At 38.8% G+C, this 18,629-nt stretch overlaps 1 protein-coding gene across 3 annotated transcripts in view; it reads right to left on the bottom strand.

Moving 5' to 3' along the window:
- Positions 1-18,629, bottom strand: part of Clcn5 (chloride voltage-gated channel 5) — a 186,450-nt gene that overhangs the window by 39,157 nt on the left and 128,664 nt on the right. For all 3 annotated transcript variants that reach the window (XM_013144280.3, XM_013144281.3, XM_063245531.1), the window contains one exon: positions 17,806-17,952. In XM_013144280.3, coding sequence (XP_012999734.1) covers positions 17,806-17,952 — 147 coding nt within the window. The remainder of the gene's footprint in view (positions 1-17,805; positions 17,953-18,629) is intronic.

The following is an 18,629-nucleotide window of genomic DNA, read 5'->3' as shown; positions in this document are numbered from 1 at the left end:
ATTTGAGAGACATGTATGAATCTACATTCTTACACCTGGACACAGCCCTATCCCTTGGATTGCAGACACTAGTTTGAGATCTATGTTTTTTATGCCTGCTATTCTCAACATCTCTAATCTGCAAATTCCCTACTGGCTTTCACTACCAGGAGAACCATGGTGCTACCTGCCATAATGAGAACAATTTCAGCTTGATATTCTCAAACTCCTACTGAGTGAAAACACCACAGAGATCAAGGAAGAACTGGAAGGAGACAAGGGCTAGGTTTATTGAAGTTGCTGACAGGGCTGTCCATATAAAGAAAACAGCCTTGTTTTACTCCTCATCTCTGCCTTCTCGAATTTACTAATTTATGAGACTGACAAGAGGATGAGGAGCACAATGGATAGAAGACACTACTCTAAAATTCACACCACATACCACAGTGTTAGGAAATCCTTTGGATAGAATGACTCTGCCTAATAACTTACAATTCTTGTTTTAGAAGCATTAGAGACAGCACATGCAAAGAACAGACATAAACCTGGGAGGTAGATCACTGGGATATTTAGAGACAGATCAGGTAATTGTTTCTCAGGAAAACTAAAGGAAAACTCTAAGAGGGCTTACTCAGTTTGTCAATGAAAGTTAATGGGAAGAAAGTCTTTGTGATCAGACAGACCTACCCAGCAGTGCAAAGATAAGGATTCTAATCTTTGCTCCACAAATCACTCATTGTAATACTTTGGGCAACCACCTTAATCTTGGTGGGTTTACATTTTGCCATCTGCAAAATGATAGGGTATTAGCAAATATGACAGATCCTCTCCAAATTTGTGCTCTATTATGTTAGAGATGATTTTTTTAAAATTTGGTCACATACATATTGCATGGAATGACTTTGGACAAGGGACAGGGTCTCAATATATACTTCAGACAGGCCTCAAACTACTGTGATCCTCTTGGTCCTCTGGACTCAACCTCAAATGCTGGAATTACAACCTTGCACCATCACACTCATGGCTGCTTGAAATGACTTCTGAGAGGACCTTATCTGTGAGGAATTCCAAATGGTGCTGTGTATACAATAAGCACTGATTTAAGAGAGTTCCATTCCAGGAGAATGTTTGTAAGTCAGATTTATTAACTCTGACATATTGAGTCTTATACTGTATTTTCACTTTTGTTTCCATATTTATTGCTTTGTGCTACCTAGCAGTTCCCTTCCACATCACCACTGCTTTTCCTATTGCTTCCAGACATCCTGGGCTCTGACTCTGACTGAGCACTGTGCTATTGCACACTGCCACACTGTAGAGTAAGCACATAGTAGCACAACCGTGACAATGTTCAGCAGGTACGTGAGCCACTTCCATGATTTGCTTGCATCTACACATGTATGTAACACGAAATCCATTAATAGCTGTGAAAGTTTACAACTTGAATGTTTGTAAATTGGAGACTTACTTAGTTTCAGGGGGCACATTGGAGACTTACTTAGTTTCAGGGGGCACATTTTTAGCAAGAACACAAAGTTGTACTATCAATGTTTACAAAATATTCATTAGTGAAGTAGAGGACAACACAGTTGTTCACTGGGCCCCAACATTTCCACCATTTGACTAACTAGAGCTGTACTATAGTACCTCTGGAGCACCTGGTAACCATGGACCCTAAAAACATGCAGCCCATTCCCCTGAGGTATTTCAGCAACCCTTTCTTCTACCCATTGAAACAAAGTGTAGTAGAAAATAATCCACTCTGGAATTACAGTATTACCAAGGAATCTCTAAAATACTGTACTGTATTTCCTTCAAGAAGAGAACAAAAAAAGATAACAAAGCAGTTTTACTGATTGAAAAGTAAATAGAGGGCTTCTGAATTTGGCTCCTGCAAGTAAACAGCTTAGAAGTTATAGTACCAATCCTTAAAACAAGAAAAAGTTAGAAAAACTGAAAAATTAATGATCCCCACCCCAGACCTTTCAGAGAACTGAGAATACAGAGGAAACTGACACCCCAAAATCGGAAGACATAAGCTCATCCAGAGACACAAATGAGATTTGCTTACCAAGAGTAGAAAAGGTTGGAGTCATAATTAACTTGGATGGACTGCTGATGGCTGTGTGTGTACTAGCAGGAGTCTGAGATTCTCCAGAGTCTATGAAACTCCTAAGGTCCATGATATTGAGGCTCCCAGACCAAAGCTGTATTTTCAGAATCCACACTAAACTCTCACAGTGAAGATCTAAGAAAGATCCCTTCCTGGTTATAACTAGGGGAGGGGAAGAGTAATCATTGTGAAATAAAGCCAGAGTTTTCTTCGTAACCAAAGGCTATGCTCCAAGGGAAAATAGTTTTACTTAGCCCAAGCCTTATCCCATCAGGGAAGGCATTCTTATCTCTTCTAGCTTTTCAGTCTCACCTAAGGGGAAAAACATATTCCTGAGCCTGAGTCTTCAAGGAAGTAGACTGTGTGAAGGACTAGAGTGAAGGCAAGGAAAACAAAAGCTATACCACTGGAGAAGTTTGTCAAGATTACAGCCACAAGGCATAGTCCCAATAAAACACCAAGAATTAATCAGAAGATTGTAAAATTGCCAAGTGAGTGGCACACACCTGTAATCCCTGTACTTGGGAAACTAATGCAAAAGGATGGCCTCAGGTTTCAGACCAGCCTGAGCTACATAGTGAGCTCAAAACCAGCCTGAACTAGAGAGCAAGACTGGGTCTCAAAAATATATATATGTACCAACTGTAAAATTACTTCTTCTTGAGCCAGCTGTGGTGGCACATGTTTGCAATTCCAGCACTCAGGAGGCTGAGGCAGGAGGATTAATCACTTGAAGTTCAAAGCCAATGTGGGCTACATATTGAGTCCAGGCCAAACTGAATTACATAGAGAAACCCTATCTCAAAAAACAAACAAAACAAAAACAAAATTACTTTTTCCTTATACTCTACCACCACAACAACAAGATTTCAGTATAACAATAGTAAATTACAGTTTAGAGAGTTGCAAGGCATGGGCTCTCTGGAAGACTGGAATAGAGGAAATCTCAGAATCAAAAGAGATAAGCCAGGGACACTACAGGAATTTGACCTGACAATTGGTTATACCAAATTGTAAATATAATCCACCTCCTAGCCATATTGCCATAAATTCTAAAAATAAAATTAAACTAAAAACAAGTAACAGAAAAAAACCTGGAAAATTCCCCAAATAACTGGAAATTAAACCATGGACTTCCAGGGCTAGTGATATAGTTCAGAGGCACAGCCTGCCTGGTAAGCACAAGGTGCCGAGTTTGATTCCTGGTACCAAAAAATATAAAAATAAAAATAAAACAGTGGACTTCCAAAGAACCAATGGGCCAAAACGACCTCAAGGCAAATTTTTTAATATTTTGAAGTAAATGAAAATACAACATATCAAAATTTGTGGATTACATAAAAAAGTGCTTAGAAGGAAATTTATAGCATTTGGAGTACATATTAGAAAATAAGAAAGACCCAATATCAATATGTTAAGCTTATATATACCTTAGGAAAATAGTTTCACTGCCAAGTGTTATCAAACACTTAAGTAAGAGAAAATATCATTTTTTAATAATCTCTTCCAGAAAATAACAGCAATGTTGCAGGTAGCTGAGTTAGAAATATTATAGGCAGTGAGACAGAGCTAGGTCCTCAAAGGAGCCATTACAGAAGCCCAGATACCTTGCAACCATGGGGGAGACAGACATCTTGCACTGTGGGCTGAGCCTCAAGACAAAAGACCAAGCAAATGCACCCATATCCTAAGGACTGATATTCTAAATAGTTCTATATCACCCTGAGGAAGACAAGAGTCACCATTCCAACCCCCTAGGGAAGATTCATGGCTGTCTAAGAATGCAGCTTTCTACATGACTTGCTTCCCCATTTGTCCCTAATGTAATCAATTTTACCTGAAATTAGTCTTATTGGCTAAGTATAGTTCTGTCCCACCTTATGTCCATCTGCCTTGTGAGTTCCCAGTTTGCCCCCACCTTGAACCCATCTCGCCCCAAGATTTTCCTCTATAAAAGTCCCTGGAAAAGACAAAGTCCTCAGCAACTCACTTGGGACCCCCACTGTCTGTCTCTCAGACAGAAGCTTTCTTCCTCTCAGTAAATATATTCTGCCCTCCATTGTTCCTAAAATTCATTCTTCCATTTTAGATGTCGTACCAGACATAGTAGGTTGGGAGTTTCATTCCCCTATATCAGCAGGATGAAAATTTCCTTATTCTGTGAGTTCAGCATTACTCCATATGAAAACCAAAAAAAATTTTTTTTTGGACCAGGGATCGAACTCATAACCTTTTGCTTGCCAGGCAGGCACTTATGCTGCTGAGTTAAATTCCTGGCCCAAATAAAATATCAGGCATGGTAGTGCATGTCCATGCTCATGGATTCAGAGGTTAAAGCAGAAAGACTGCAGTTCAAGCGCAGCATGAGCAATTTAGGAAAATTGTTATAGGCAGCTAAATTAGATAAAAACTATTACAGGCAGTCAGGTAGGGCTGGGCCCTCAAAGGAGCCATGTCAAGACAACATACCTTGCAACCTTGGAGGCGACAGACACCTCCCACTGTGGGCCAGACCTCAAGACAAAAGATAAAACAAATGCACCACATACTTCCTAAGGATAAACATCAGGGACTGATATTCTAAATAGGTCTCTATCACCTTGAAGTAGCCAGGAGGAGCCACTAACCCAACCCCCTTACAGGAAAAGATGCTGTTCTGTGTTCCTTTCTCTTGCTACCTGATTCGCCTCCCCATTTGCTCCTGATTTCATCAATGTTACCTGAGCAATTATACTCATAATCTTACTGGTTGACTATAGTTCTGTCCCACTTCATGCCCACCTTGCAGTTTCCCATTTTTCCCCACCTTGGACCCACCTTGCCTTGTGGTTTTGCTCTATAAAATGCCTAGAAAAGGCAGGGCCCCACTCAGGACAGCTTCTGTCTCTCAGACAGAAGCTTTCTTTTTCTCAACAACTATATTGAACTCTTAAGATCTGTTCCTAAAATTCTTTCTTAGAGAACATGAACTTGCATCAGATGTCTAATAGGTTGAGAGTTTCTTTTCCCTATATCAAAATGGTCTTAAAATTAAAAATCAAATAGAGCTGGGATGTAGCTCAGTGTGAGGACCCTGGTTTCAAGTGCGGTTTTAGGCTTTAAAAGAAACAGCCCTGCTCCAGTACGGGGTTCTCTGTTCCCGCTTGTTCGGAGGACCCGTGCACACGGAAAATAAAACCCCTTTGTTCTTACATGAGAGCTGAGTCCTTGGGGTCTTCTTCGCGACACCGGTCTTACAGCCTCAGCCTCCTCAGTGCTGGGATTACAGGCATATGCCACCATGCCTGGCCAACCAAAGGGTAATTTCTTCAAATTAATGAAGACCATTTATAAAAAAATACCTACAGATAACAGCATACTTAGTAGTAAGAGGCTAGACTCTTTCCCAGAAAATCAGGAACAAAGCAAGCATGCCTTCTGTTGTCACTCATCTGTCAACATCTTACCTAGTTAAAAAGGACAATGAAAGGAAATAAAATGTATATAAGACGAAAAAAGAAGAAATAAAACCATGTTTATTCACAAATGTCCTGACTATCAATTTAGGAAATCCTTGAATCCTGAGGAAATCCCAAATGGGAGAAAAAACAGCCTTGAGAATTTAATATAGAGAACATGTTGTAAGAGCACAAGATATATGATCAACATAAAAAATAAATTGCTTTCCCTATGTTGTCAATGGATTTACGAATTTTACAAATACCATTTACAATAGTACCCCTAAATAAAATAAGTAGGTATAAATCTAAGAAAAAGGTGTGTAGGACCAGGTGTGGTGGTATACTCCTGCCACCTCTTCACTCAGAGGCTGAGGCATGAGGAAGGATCACAAGATTGAAGCCAGCTTGCGCTTCATAATGAACTCAAGGCCAGCCTGGACTACATAGCAACAGTCTGCCTCAAAAAAGGAGAAGACAATAAAACATATATAAGATTTGTATCCAGAAAAGTACAAATACTGATGGAAGGAAGCAAAGAAGATCTAAATAAATACAGTAGACATTTTATTCATCGAATGACTCAGTATTATTAAGATATCAAACTCATACAAGTTATATTGTAGCTACTATCAATGTATTCCAAAGCTCCTATGGTTAGCAAGACACCGAGAGAAGCCAACATAATAGTGTAGATGAACAAAGCTGGAGGTCTCACATTACCCAATTTCAAGATTTAATATAAAGTTACAGTAATCAAGACAGCAGGCCATGTCAAAAGAAAAGACAAATAAATCAGGGAACCAACAGACAGAGCAGAAGTGGATCCACACAAATAAAGTCAACTAATATTTGATTAATGTACAAAGGCAATTCAATAGAGAAAGGACAGTGTTTTCAACAGTCTGTGCTGTAAAGATTGGGCATACATATGTGAAAAAGAGACCTACAGGCATTCACACTTTTAGTCCTAGCTACTCAGGAGGCTGAAGCAGCAGGACAGATTGAGCCTATGAGTTCGAGGCCAATGTGGATGACTTGGCAAGATCCTGTCTCAAGAAATAGAGGCAAGGAGGAAAAGAAGAAGAGGACCTAGACAAAGACTTTTACCTTTTATAACTCAAAGTGGATAACTAACCAAAATATAAGATGCAAAACTGTAAAACTTCTGAGAAATAGCATATGGGAAAATCTACATGATCCCAGGTTTGGTGATAGCTTTTTCAGATACAACGCCAACAAGATGAGCTAGAAAAGAAAAAAGAAATTGGTAAGTCGGTCTTCATTAAAATTAAAAATTTCACCCAGGCCTGGTGGTACATGCCCCTAATCCCAGCATTCAGGAGGCTGAGGCAGGAAGATTGCCACAAATTCGATGCCAGCCTGAACTACATAGTGAATCTCTGTCTCAAAAAAATTAAAATTTCATAGGTTTCTGGTATAGCTCAGCGGTAGTGTTTGCCTACAATATATGAAGCCTGGCACTTACACACACACAACACTAAAATTTAAAATCTCAAATTGGGTGTATAACTCAGTGGTAGAGCACTTACTTACTATGAATTAAGCCCTGGGTTTGAACCCCAGTACCACAGTGGAGAACCCGACAAACAATAAATCAGCCAGTCCATCAAAGTTACAATCAATAGCAAGACACCATGATGCAGTGACATGATAACTCCATGTATTGTAACATCCTGGATGAGACAACAGGTAAACAGTAAATCTAAATAATGTGTTTTAGCTAATATAAAAATAAATAGGAGAAAGATTAAAAGATATTAATCCTAAAATCTATACATTTTCCTATGAAGTAGTTCAAAGAAAATCTTTTAAGGCCTATGAACAACATCACAGGAGTCATTTTTAAGATTCAGCACATGATATGACATGGTTTGTGGCTCCACAGAACTAGGGCTGCTTTTTTTTTTTTTTTTCCGATTCAAAAAGTAAAGGCCATTTTCCCAGACCAAATCTAGGGAACTTTCAGTATTGCAGGGATGATGGATTCCAAAGTACTTTCTCCTCTCTGTACATAACCCACACAGTTGTGTGGGAAAAACCTGAGGTTATGACGGTGGGTTTTTTCATGTGCATTTGCCTTCACTGTCAGTTTGTCTCTGAAGAAAAACTTTTTATACTGTGGCAGACCAAACTTAATCCACAAGTGAACTCGGTGGATTTCAAGCCCCATCATTTTATGTTGTTGTTTTGGTTTGGTTTTGGGGTTTTTTTTTTGTTTTGCTTTTTTGGTACTGGGGATTGAACTCGGGACCACGTGCTTGCAAGCAGGCACTTACACTGCTGAGCTAAATCCCTGGCTGTATCATGATTTTTATTCTACTACATTTGATGATTAGGATTTTTTTTCTTCTCTGGGACATGGGTAGGTTATGTTGAAACTCAACAAGTGGTATAGGAAGCCCAGCCCATCCCATTATAAACTTAGGTTTTTGAAGTCATTCTTGTTTCATTTCTATTTTATTCCCCAAATCTAATCAGTCCTATCAATTTTCCCTCTGAAATTTGTCCAGAACTACTATTTTTTCCTTTCTGTTCCTATTGTCTTCATTCAGTCCTTTTGATCTCTTGCCTAGATTTGTGTTTGCTTGCTTGTTTCTTTTTCTTCCTTTCTTTTTATTGGTACTGGAGATCGAACTCATGACCGCCTGCTTGCAAGCTTGCAAACAAGCTTTTAGCTAAATCCCCAGCCCCTATTGCTTGTTTCTTGAGACAGGTTCTCTCTATGTAGTTCAGGCTGGCCTAGAGCTCACTGTATATCTCAGGCTAGCTTTGAACTTGCAGTGAGCCTCCTGCCTCAGCCTTCTGAATGCTGGAATTATAAAAATATGCCAGTATTAGGGGTTGGGGATTTAGCTCAGCGGCATAAGCGCCTGCCTTGCAAGCAGGTAGTTGTGAGTTCGATCCCCAGTACCGATAAAAAGGAAAAAGACAAAAAAAATATGCCTGGATAGTACCTAGATTTTTAAAACAATAACAGTTAATCTGTGCTCATGATAATTAACTTGATAAAGACTTATAAAATGAATAAATATGATGTTGTCAAAAAAGAAAGAAAAACAGTTTTAAAAAAACAACAGTAGTTGCACTGGTCTTGCAAGCTCCAATGACAATTCCCCTCATTCCACCATCCAGGTTGCCAAGTCTTAAAAACTCAAATTTGATCACATCATCCCTCTGTTTTTAAATCATGTAATGATTCACTGGTTATAAGATAAGGTCCCAAAATGTACATAGTATAATCTGCCTAGATTTCTAGATAGAGAACCTGCTATAACTCTTGCTCTCTTTCCTTCTACTCCAAGCTGCCACCATCCTTCCCACTCAAAATGCCATAGAACTTAGACACACAGACTCTGTGTTTCTAGAATTCAAAAGGGATTCTTCATGCCTCTGTGCCTTTTACTTGTGTTGCACCTTCTGTCAGAAATGTCTTCTCATTTAATGTTTAAGGCATACTGGGTAAAAAGACAAGGAGGTGAGGGAAAGAATGGAATCAAAGAACATTATTAAAATGGCATAGTACTCAGCTCACATCTGAGTATTCTATAAATACTGAATGAATGAATGCAATGTTAGCCATAAGGGCTAGGCTGCAGAGGCAGGCAAGTGAGAACCAATGGACTCTGACAACAGCTGAATGTTTTCTTATTTTCTTCCCCCTCTGCTGCTTTGAGGTCTCTGGTATTTACGTTTCTTCTAATTTACAGACTATTATAACACTACCTCAGATGCACTTAATCATGCCATGCATAATTTATTTATTCATTCCTCATAAATCAATTCCTCTAGCCATCTGGAAAACAAGAACCACTTTCACTGCCTTTCAAGCTCCCTCTAATCTTTTTAGTAAGTGCTATCGTAGCAAGTACAAAATGTGGTATTTTACATACCAACACATATCAAGTATTTTGCATTTTTGCTGGTATTGTCTTTATCAGGAAAACCCATGCTAACATATCAAGTAAAATAAGAATAATTCAAAAGCAAAGCAAGAAAATCGCATCACTACAGGATATAGTAAGTGGATGGATTTTGTGTAGAGCTCATGGAAAGCAGCCTCATTATTTCAGTCAGATCTTTTAAACCACAAGCAATCATTCTCCTATAAAAGTAAGTGAAAAGTGATGAAGGACTGTTCATGTAAAAACACATTCCACAGTTACAGGCAATGTCAAAAGTCTTGTTCTGCCTCAGTTTTTTTAGTTTATAAAATGGGAATAATACAGTCTCTTGCCCCAATCATCTACAAAGACTAATGTGAATACAAAAAAAAGTATTTTGGTTGCCAGGTATGGTGATACACACCTGTAATCTCAGCTACTTCGGAGGGCAAAGCAGGATGATCACAAGTTCAAGGCCAGTTTGGGCAATTTAGAGATCCTGTTTCAAAATAAAAATGGCTCAGGATCTGGCTTAGTGCTCCCTGGGTTGAATAGCTAATACTGCAACAGCAACAACAACAAAGTACTTTGTTGATGCTGACGCTAGATTAAGTCCATTTTCTGTTAGAAACTATAATGATAAAGCTAGGCCACTCTGGTCTAAAAGAAAGCTTAAACATAGGTTTCAATTTAAAGATGCCACTGAGAGTTAGAACTGACTCACAATGAATATAAATACATGTAAGTGGAAGTGACATGCAAACACCACTCACTGTTATAGAAGTAGGCAAATAGAGAAAAGATTCAATATCAAATTATGAGCACGTCTCTCAAGAACTTTAAATTAGGAACTATCTCCTGCTGTCACTTGTGAGTTATCTTTCTCATCATGCTTTTTAACCTATGGCTTTCACACTGGTATGTTCAGTCCAAGTTTGTCATCTTCTCAAAGCAGTCTTCCTTGACTTGCCTATCTGAAGTGTTACTTTTATTTCCATCCTAGTATTTATCATAATTGGTAATAAACTATGCAATCTATCCACACTTTTCCCTCCATATCCACAGGTTCTACATTTGTGGATTCAATCATAAACTGAAAAAAAAAGTTTTTTTTTTTGTTTTTTGTTTTTTTATCAGTACCAAGGATCGAACTCACAACTGCCTGCTTGCAAGGCAGGGGCTTATGCCGCTGAGCTAAATCCCCAGCCCCGAAAAGAAAGTTTTTTAAAAAACACTGCCTGAGCCCCAGGGCACAGTAGCATATTCCTAGAATCAGTACTCTGGGGGACTGAGGCAAGAGTATGAGTCCAGCCTGGGCAATTTAAGGACTTAGAGAGATCATGTCTACAAATTTTTAAAAATTCCAAATAGGGCTGAGGATATAGCTCAATGTGAAAGCCCTGGCTTCAATCCCCAGTGGAAAAACAGTAACACACAAAATAAAAAACACAGAGAAAACAACAAAAACTTGTGTCTGTACTGAATATACAGTCATTTTTCTTGTCATTATTCTCTAAACACTGCAATGATTTACATACCATTTATTTTTTTTAGGTATTATAAGTAATTTAGAGATGATTTAAAGTATATGGGAGGATGTGCTTAGGTTCTATGCAAATACCATGCCATTTTACATGAAGGTCTCAAGTGTCAAGAGATTTTGGTATCCTTGGGGTTCCTAGAACCAGTACTACTTAGACAGCAAGGAATGGCTGCTCTTTCTTCATTAACTATTTTTTCCTTTTAGATCTAAGATCCAAGGGACTATTTGTCTTTTTTTTTTTTTTGTACCTGGAATCAAACTCATGACCTTGCACTTGCCAGTCAAGGCACTTCTGCCACTGAGCTAAATCCCCAGCAGGACTATTTGTCTTAATTCCACCACTTTGTATCCCCAGTATTTACAATAATGCCTTATTCATACTAAGCACTCAAAAACATATTTGTTGAGTGAATGGTTGAAGAAGCTTTATCCTCACAGTTAACAGTAAGGTTAACTTAAACATTTTAGTATGACATTGAAGGCTATATCATGCTTATCTAGGCTTACATTGTGCCTTGTTACATTTCTATATGTTATGCCTGTTTCTGTCTCTGCAAAAGCTTGCTTTTTGTCTGGAATGCTTTTATACTAAACTAATCTTTCAAGGCACTCCTCTAATAAACTTTTCTGGGAACTCTTCTCCCATCCTTGACAGAGATACAGATATATACTCATGAAATGATCCCTCTGCTAACTTACTCTAACTGTACCATTTATAAAATAGGATTCTAATGATGATGATGATGATGATGATGATGATGATGATGATGATGATGATGCAGTGGCACCTTTGTTCATGAAATTACTTCTTTTTGCGATTCTAGTTGCAGAATTTGTTCTGATCAGAATTGTGGAACAAATTCTATGACTAAAATCACAGAAAAAATTAAGTTCACAAACTGAAGTACCACTGTAATAGCTAGCTTTTTTGGAGACAGGACCTCACTATATTGTCCAGGCTAGCCTCAAACTTCTGAGATCAAATGATCCTCCTACCTCAGTCTCCCAAGTGCTAGGACAACAGGCACACCACAACTCCTGCCTGATACATTACATTTTATTGAGCATATAGCTTCATGCCAGGTACAGTTATGAGTGCCTGATACATATTTCTCATATAATCATGAAAACAACTCTAAAAGGCATTATTTATAAGTACTTTGGGGGAGGCAATACTAGAGACTACACCCAGGGCCTTCACACTGAACTACATAGCCAGCTCTTTTAAAAATTTTATTTGGAGGCAGAGTCTTGCTAAGTTGTTAAATTGCCCAAACTAGGTTTGACTTGTGATACTCCTGTAATCCCAGAATACTGGGATTACACACGTGTACCACTATGCCCAAGTGTTATAAGTACTTTACGTAGCTCTTTAATTAGATAGAATTAATTAAATGGAGGTAGGGATAGTATCTGAAAGCTTTGTTAATTTCCAGATCCTAGCAATGTGTCTACAAAGTTATATGCCCTTAATATGACTTTGCTAAGCAATGATTTCTGCTACTACTTCCTTTTCCTCAGATTTACTTTGAAAATGGCAATTCCAGTCAAGGAACCAGACAGTACTTTTAAAATAATTATAAAGGGCCAAGGGTTTAGCTCAGCAGCATAAGCGTGTGCCTGCCAAGTGCAAGGTCATGAGTTCGATCCCCAGTATCAAAAAATAAAAAAAAATTATAAAACTTAAACTTAAAGTGATGCAATCATTTCCAAATAGAATAAGAAACTCAAAGGTGGGCATAAAAAATAAAATAAAAATCTAGGCATGGTTGTGCATACCTATAATCTCAGCACTCAGGAGGCTGAGGCAGCAGGATTGTGGAGGATCAACATAAGGACAACTCTCCTTGAAAGAAAAGCAATTATTTCCATTTTGGCTAAACCTGGCCCTATTTCCATGTATTAATATGTGCAGAGCTGGCTAGGATTCTTCCTTATCGCTTCAACTGCCTTTAAACAATGTGACTTGGTCTGCCCAAACTGCTGATACGTAGTCTTTGAAGCAAGGCAACATGACAGTACTTCCCTTTCCTGTAGCTCCCAAAAAACATATGTGAGCTGGACTGGAAGAAGGGCCAGGCTCCAGGCTATTGGTTGGGACCCAGCTTCAAGAGGCCATGGCTTCCCACGGCATAAAAGATTACACAACAGAGCTGAAGTGCAAAACATTAGATACTATCTTGAATTGTGTTGTGTAGATTACTCTTTATGCATATCCTTCTCTCTGCATATTACAGAGGTGATTTCAAGCCTCCTATCTAGCCCGGTTCACAGCACTCGCATATATCCTGCTATTCTCATAAGTCACTCATCTTTAAGCCACTCCTTTCTTCATGAATTAATAAAATCTACATTTGGCCCTGGTTCTATGCTTTTCTTCTGGTTAACCATCACACTAGCTGGATTTAGGACCCCCTTGGCTCCCCACAACCATAGATATGCCTTAGTGTCTTTATTCTCTTAGTGGGTTGCACTGGAAGTGGTAGATTAGAATTAACTCCTAGAATTCCAATAACTTTTCCATGAGATTACAAATATAAACTTCCTGAACTGTGATGATGTCTGGGTAGAGCTCTCTATATAGGATCACTGTGAGTTCAAAGCCAGCCTGCGATATGTAGTGGCTTTAAGGCCACCTTGGACTATGCAGCAAGGCTGTATCTCAAAAGAAAAGAAAAGAAATTCAAAAGTTATCAGAAAAAAGTGATACAGTGATATTCCTGGTGTCTTAATTATTTTTTTCTCTTTGCTGAGACAAAATACTTGATACTCACGAATTAAGGGAAGAAAGGTTTACTTAGCTCACAGTTTGTAGAAGTTTCATCTCATAATTGGCAGGCTGCAAGGCAGATAGGTATCTCAGAAGAAAAACCGTTCATGGCAGGCAGGAGGTAGCAAAGCAACAAGGAACAACCACAGCTATTTCTATCACTTATTTCTTATCCAAACTACTTAGGGGAGGTAACAGTCATTTCTGTAATCCTACTGCCCTTGATCCTGGCACTACCCCATGTGCCAATCCCAGAGCCACACACTCTAGATCCATCCACCCTTGAAAAAACCCTAACTATGACCCTATGGGGCTTTGGGAGGACATCTAACATTCTGCCCTTAGTATTTGCTTTGTTTGTTTTGTTTTTGGTACCAGGGATCAAACTCATGACCTTGTGCTTTCCAGGCAGGTGATTAGGCTGCTGAGCTAAATCCCCAGCAACATTCTGCCCTTGGCCCCCAGAGCTCCTGCACATCCCTTTATGCAAAAGGCATTTAGTCCATTGCTAAGAGTTCACCAAGTCCAAAGAGCTTCAGCATTGCCTAAAAGTCCAAGTCCAAAGTCTCCTTTGAGATGTAAGGCAAACTCTTGGCTACGAGCCTCTGCACAAATGAAGAAAGTTAAGCATTTCCCACAAGATAATGGCACAAGATAGACATTTACATTCCAAAAGTTACAAACAGGAGAGATAGTAAGGAATGGAAACAAAACAAGACCAAATCTAACAGGACAAACATTAAGTCCCATAGTTCCACTTCCATCATCCTTGGCAATCTGTCGCAAATTGTGAACTCCAAAGGGCTCGGGTAACTCTGCCCCTATGAGACTGCTGGTGGCTACAGAGCTTAGGGTTTCTCGCTTGGGCTAGTTCTACTCCCTCCTTGCAGCTTTCCAAGATGATCTACATTACTGGCTTCTCCAACCTTCTGGATTCTCAACTGCACCTTCGACTTCACACTTATAGCTCCATATACTTCCCTCTCAGGGGCACACTGTCTGGCCTCCCAGGCTTTCTTCTGAAACCTAGATGGAAGCCTTCTTGACTTCACAGCTCTGGGATTCTGCATGTACCTAAAATCAGTGCCACATGGATGATACTAAGGTCTGTTGCCTGTTGGAGCAATAGGCATGCTTCCCTCTCTCTTGGCTGCTGGGGTCAAGTACCTAAATCTCTGAGCACTCTGAATTGAATTCCAAGGAACAAATTCTGTAGGCCACCACCATTCTTTTTTTTTTTTTTTTTTTCTGTACCGGGAATCAAACTCACAACCTCACGCTTGCCAGGCAGGCACTTATGCCACTGAGCTAAATGTCCAGCCCCACCACCATTCTTAATATGGTGCTCTGCAGCTTTCTTCTCAAAGCAAAATCTTTCTCTTTTGCAATTTTGAGGCTGCAAAGAACAGTCTTGCTCCTTCTTGTGATGCCCCCAGGCCATCTTTTGTATTCTGCTGTTACTTCTCAGTAATCAAGATCTCTATTCTATCTTTGCAATCAATAGCTTTACTACAACTTCCTTTCTGGCCAAACTCAAAATATCTTAAATCATTCTGCAGGCCTCTTTGCTCTTGAATCTCAAAATAGATCTGGCTAAAAGTCCCCCATGCCAAGGTCTCAACATTAGATGCTTTGAAATTTCTTCTACAAGACTGATTAGTCCGCCACTCTTAGTCCTAGTCTCAGGCAAAGTCTCTGGACATAAGCAAAATGTAAATATTCTGCCAAGCTATAACATACCTCATCTGAAGTCCAACAGTCTTTCTGAAAGAAAGACCAATACAGTCTTTCTTTCCAGCAGAAACCTGCTGAGCCTGGTCTATACCAACAGATTTTCTATCAGCATCGTGGTCTTCTGAGCTCTGACCAGAATCTCCCATACAGAGTGGCCTAAAGCGCTTCAGCTCCACTTTTTCACCTGGCATCTCCAAACGTTTCCTAATTCTTCTCACAAGTGAGTCTCAAAGGCTCTTGAACTGCATGGTCAGGTACAGTCACAGCAATGATCCCACTTCTCTGGTACCAAATTCTGTTTTAGTTACTTCTCTCTCATTGGTGAGACAAAATACCTGACATGCAAAGTTAAAGGGGAAAGCTTTATTTAGCTCACAGTTTGTAGAGGTTTCAGCCCATAAATAGCTAGCTCTAAGGTAGGGTGGCATGGCAGTCAGTCAAACACCTCAGAGGAGAAACAGTTCCTGGTAGGCAGAAGGCAGCAAAACAAGAGAGGACCGCAAATCTTTCTATCCCTTAACCAGGATACTCAGGGCAGCTAGCACTCACACTCTTAGTCCTAGTGTCCTTCATTCTAGCATTGCACCATGAATCATTACCAGGGTCACACACTCTAGATCCATCTGCTCCTGAAAAGACCCCATCTATGATTCCATGAAGCTTTGGGCCAGACATCTAAACACAATCCATAACACCTGGCTATTTAAAAAAAAACCTAAAAATATTTATAGATTAAAAAAAGAAAGTTGTCAGGTGTGGTGGCACACACCTGTAATCCATGGCACTCAGAAGGCTAAGCCAGCAAGATTATTGTGAGTTCTAGGCCAGCTTGGATTACACAGTGAATTCAAGACCAGCCCAAACTATGCAGTGAGACCCTCTCTCAACCCTTTCCCCAAAAATTGAGGACTGAAGATGTAGCTCAATGATAGAGTACTCCTAGATTCAATTCCCAGTAACCCAATGAAATAGTTGAAAAGACAAATAAGAAATAGAAAAAAATACACATTTAACCCACATCAGAAAAATGATTAGTAATAATACATGAAGGGCTCCTAGTACTCTGTGAGGCTGAGGCAAGAGGATCACAAGTTCAAGGCCACCTTGGGCAATTTATCAAGTCTCTGTCTCAAAAAATAAAAAGGGCTGGGAATTTAGCTCAGTATAAAGGACCCGCATTCAATCCCCAGTACCTGATACTCAAAGTTAAAGGGGAAAGCTTTATTTAGCTCAATAAATAAAGCTCCAATAAATAAATAAAAAGATAATGAGACCATTATAAAAATAAGAACAATATTTAAATGGGAAACTTCCAAAAATGAAATCAAGATGTTTAGTAAATATGTAACATTATGTTCAATTTGATTAATTAAAAATTAATTTAAAGTAGAATTTAAAAAAATAAAGAAATTATTTATTCATTCTATCATATTACAAAGATGAAAACTAATAATATTTAGCACATGAGAGGTTATAGGAGAAATAAGTACTTTCATAGACTCATACTACAAAATGCTCTCATATATATATATATATATATATATTTTTTTTTTTTTTTGCCTTTTCCCTTTTTATCAGTACCGGGGATCAAACTCACGACTGCCTAATTGCAAGGCAGGCGCTTATGCCGCTGAGCTAAATCCCCAGCCCCAATATATTTTAATGTATATACATATATGCACATACACAGATTTGATAATTGTGGTATTGTCTCTAACAACAAAAGAAGAGAAAAAACTAAAATATGCACTCATAGTAGCTTGGTTAAGTAAACTATAGTACAACCATACCCATAGTTACTGAAGAGAACGATGTGATTGGGTAACTAAATAACCATGAACAGAATTTTCACTTTATAGATACATTCTATTTATATAAAATTTTTTCTTTTTTAAATTTTTCTTGAGACAAGGAAAACAGTTTGGAATTTTCATATAAAGTTAAACATATATTGATCATGTAAGTCAGCCCTCTCACTCCTGGGTATACTACTTATCAAGAAAAACATAAATTTCTAAGGCATTACATTGGATAAAATAAGTCAGTTTCAAAAAGGTGCATGTAATTCCATGTATATGACAGCCTTAAAAAGAAAAACATAAAACTACAGGAAAAGTAAAGATCAGTAGTCCCAGGAACTGCAGAAGAGAGAGCCCTGAATACAAAGGGATATGAAGGAGGAATTTTTTAGTGAATTGAACTGTATCCCATGGGTGATGCTGATTAGAAGAATCTAGGCATGTGTTAATACTCACAGGACTGCATGCTTGAACATAAATTGAAAGAATTTACTAAAAAGAAATGGTCATCAGCAGTAACAATACCTTCCATTTCTCGGTCTAGGGGTGGAACATCATCTCTTATAGAGAAATCCATAGCTGTCCCTGGTATGTCCATCAGGTCTTCGTCACTGGAGCTGCTCTGAAAACTACTAAAACTTCCCTGCTGAAAGCCTCTGTTATCCATGGCTCCTGTGCAGAAGGAAAAACAAAAGGATGATAACAAAGTCCTCCCAACTCCTCACCACTTTTTCTTTTTTCTCCCCATATACCACTTGAATGATTTTAAAACATCCAATTCAGTAGCACTGAGTACACATGTAATGTTGTCCAACCATCATCACTATCCATTTCCAGAACTCATCATCCCAAACAGAAACTCTCCATCCAGGAAACAATGTATTCCCATTCTTCAGTCCTTGGTAAAATCTATAGTACTTTCTGTCTCTACAGATTTGCTGCCACTGAATATTTCATATAAATAGAATCATACAGTGTGTCTGATTTCTTTGATTTAGTGTGTTTTGAAGCTCTTTCATATTTCATTTCTTTTCCAGTACTAGGGATAGAACCCAGGACATCACACATGTTCCAAATGCTCTTCCACCTGAACTACACCTCTAGTCATTTTTATTTGTTTAGTTTTGAAACATGATATCACTAAGTTGCCCAAGCTGACCTCAAACCTGCAATCTTTCTGTCTCAGTATTCCTGGGTGTGGTGAGATTACAGAGATTACAGACACGTGCTACAAAAATTTTCTTTCTTTTTGAGACAGGATATTACTAGATACTCCAGGCTGAACGTGATCTCACTACGTAGCCAAGGCTGGCCTCAAATTCGCAGTTCAACTGCCTCACCTTCCAGAG

The sequence above is a fragment of the Cavia porcellus genome, unplaced genomic scaffold (genome assembly GCF_034190915.1).
Source record: "Cavia porcellus strain 051 isolate PalLab524CR breed Dunkin Hartley unplaced genomic scaffold, mCavPor4.1 scaffold_3, whole genome shotgun sequence".
Taxonomy (NCBI): domain Eukaryota; kingdom Metazoa; phylum Chordata; class Mammalia; order Rodentia; family Caviidae; genus Cavia; species Cavia porcellus.
Note: the sequence above shows the minus strand (reverse complement) of the source record. Positions and strands in the feature narration are given on the sequence as shown.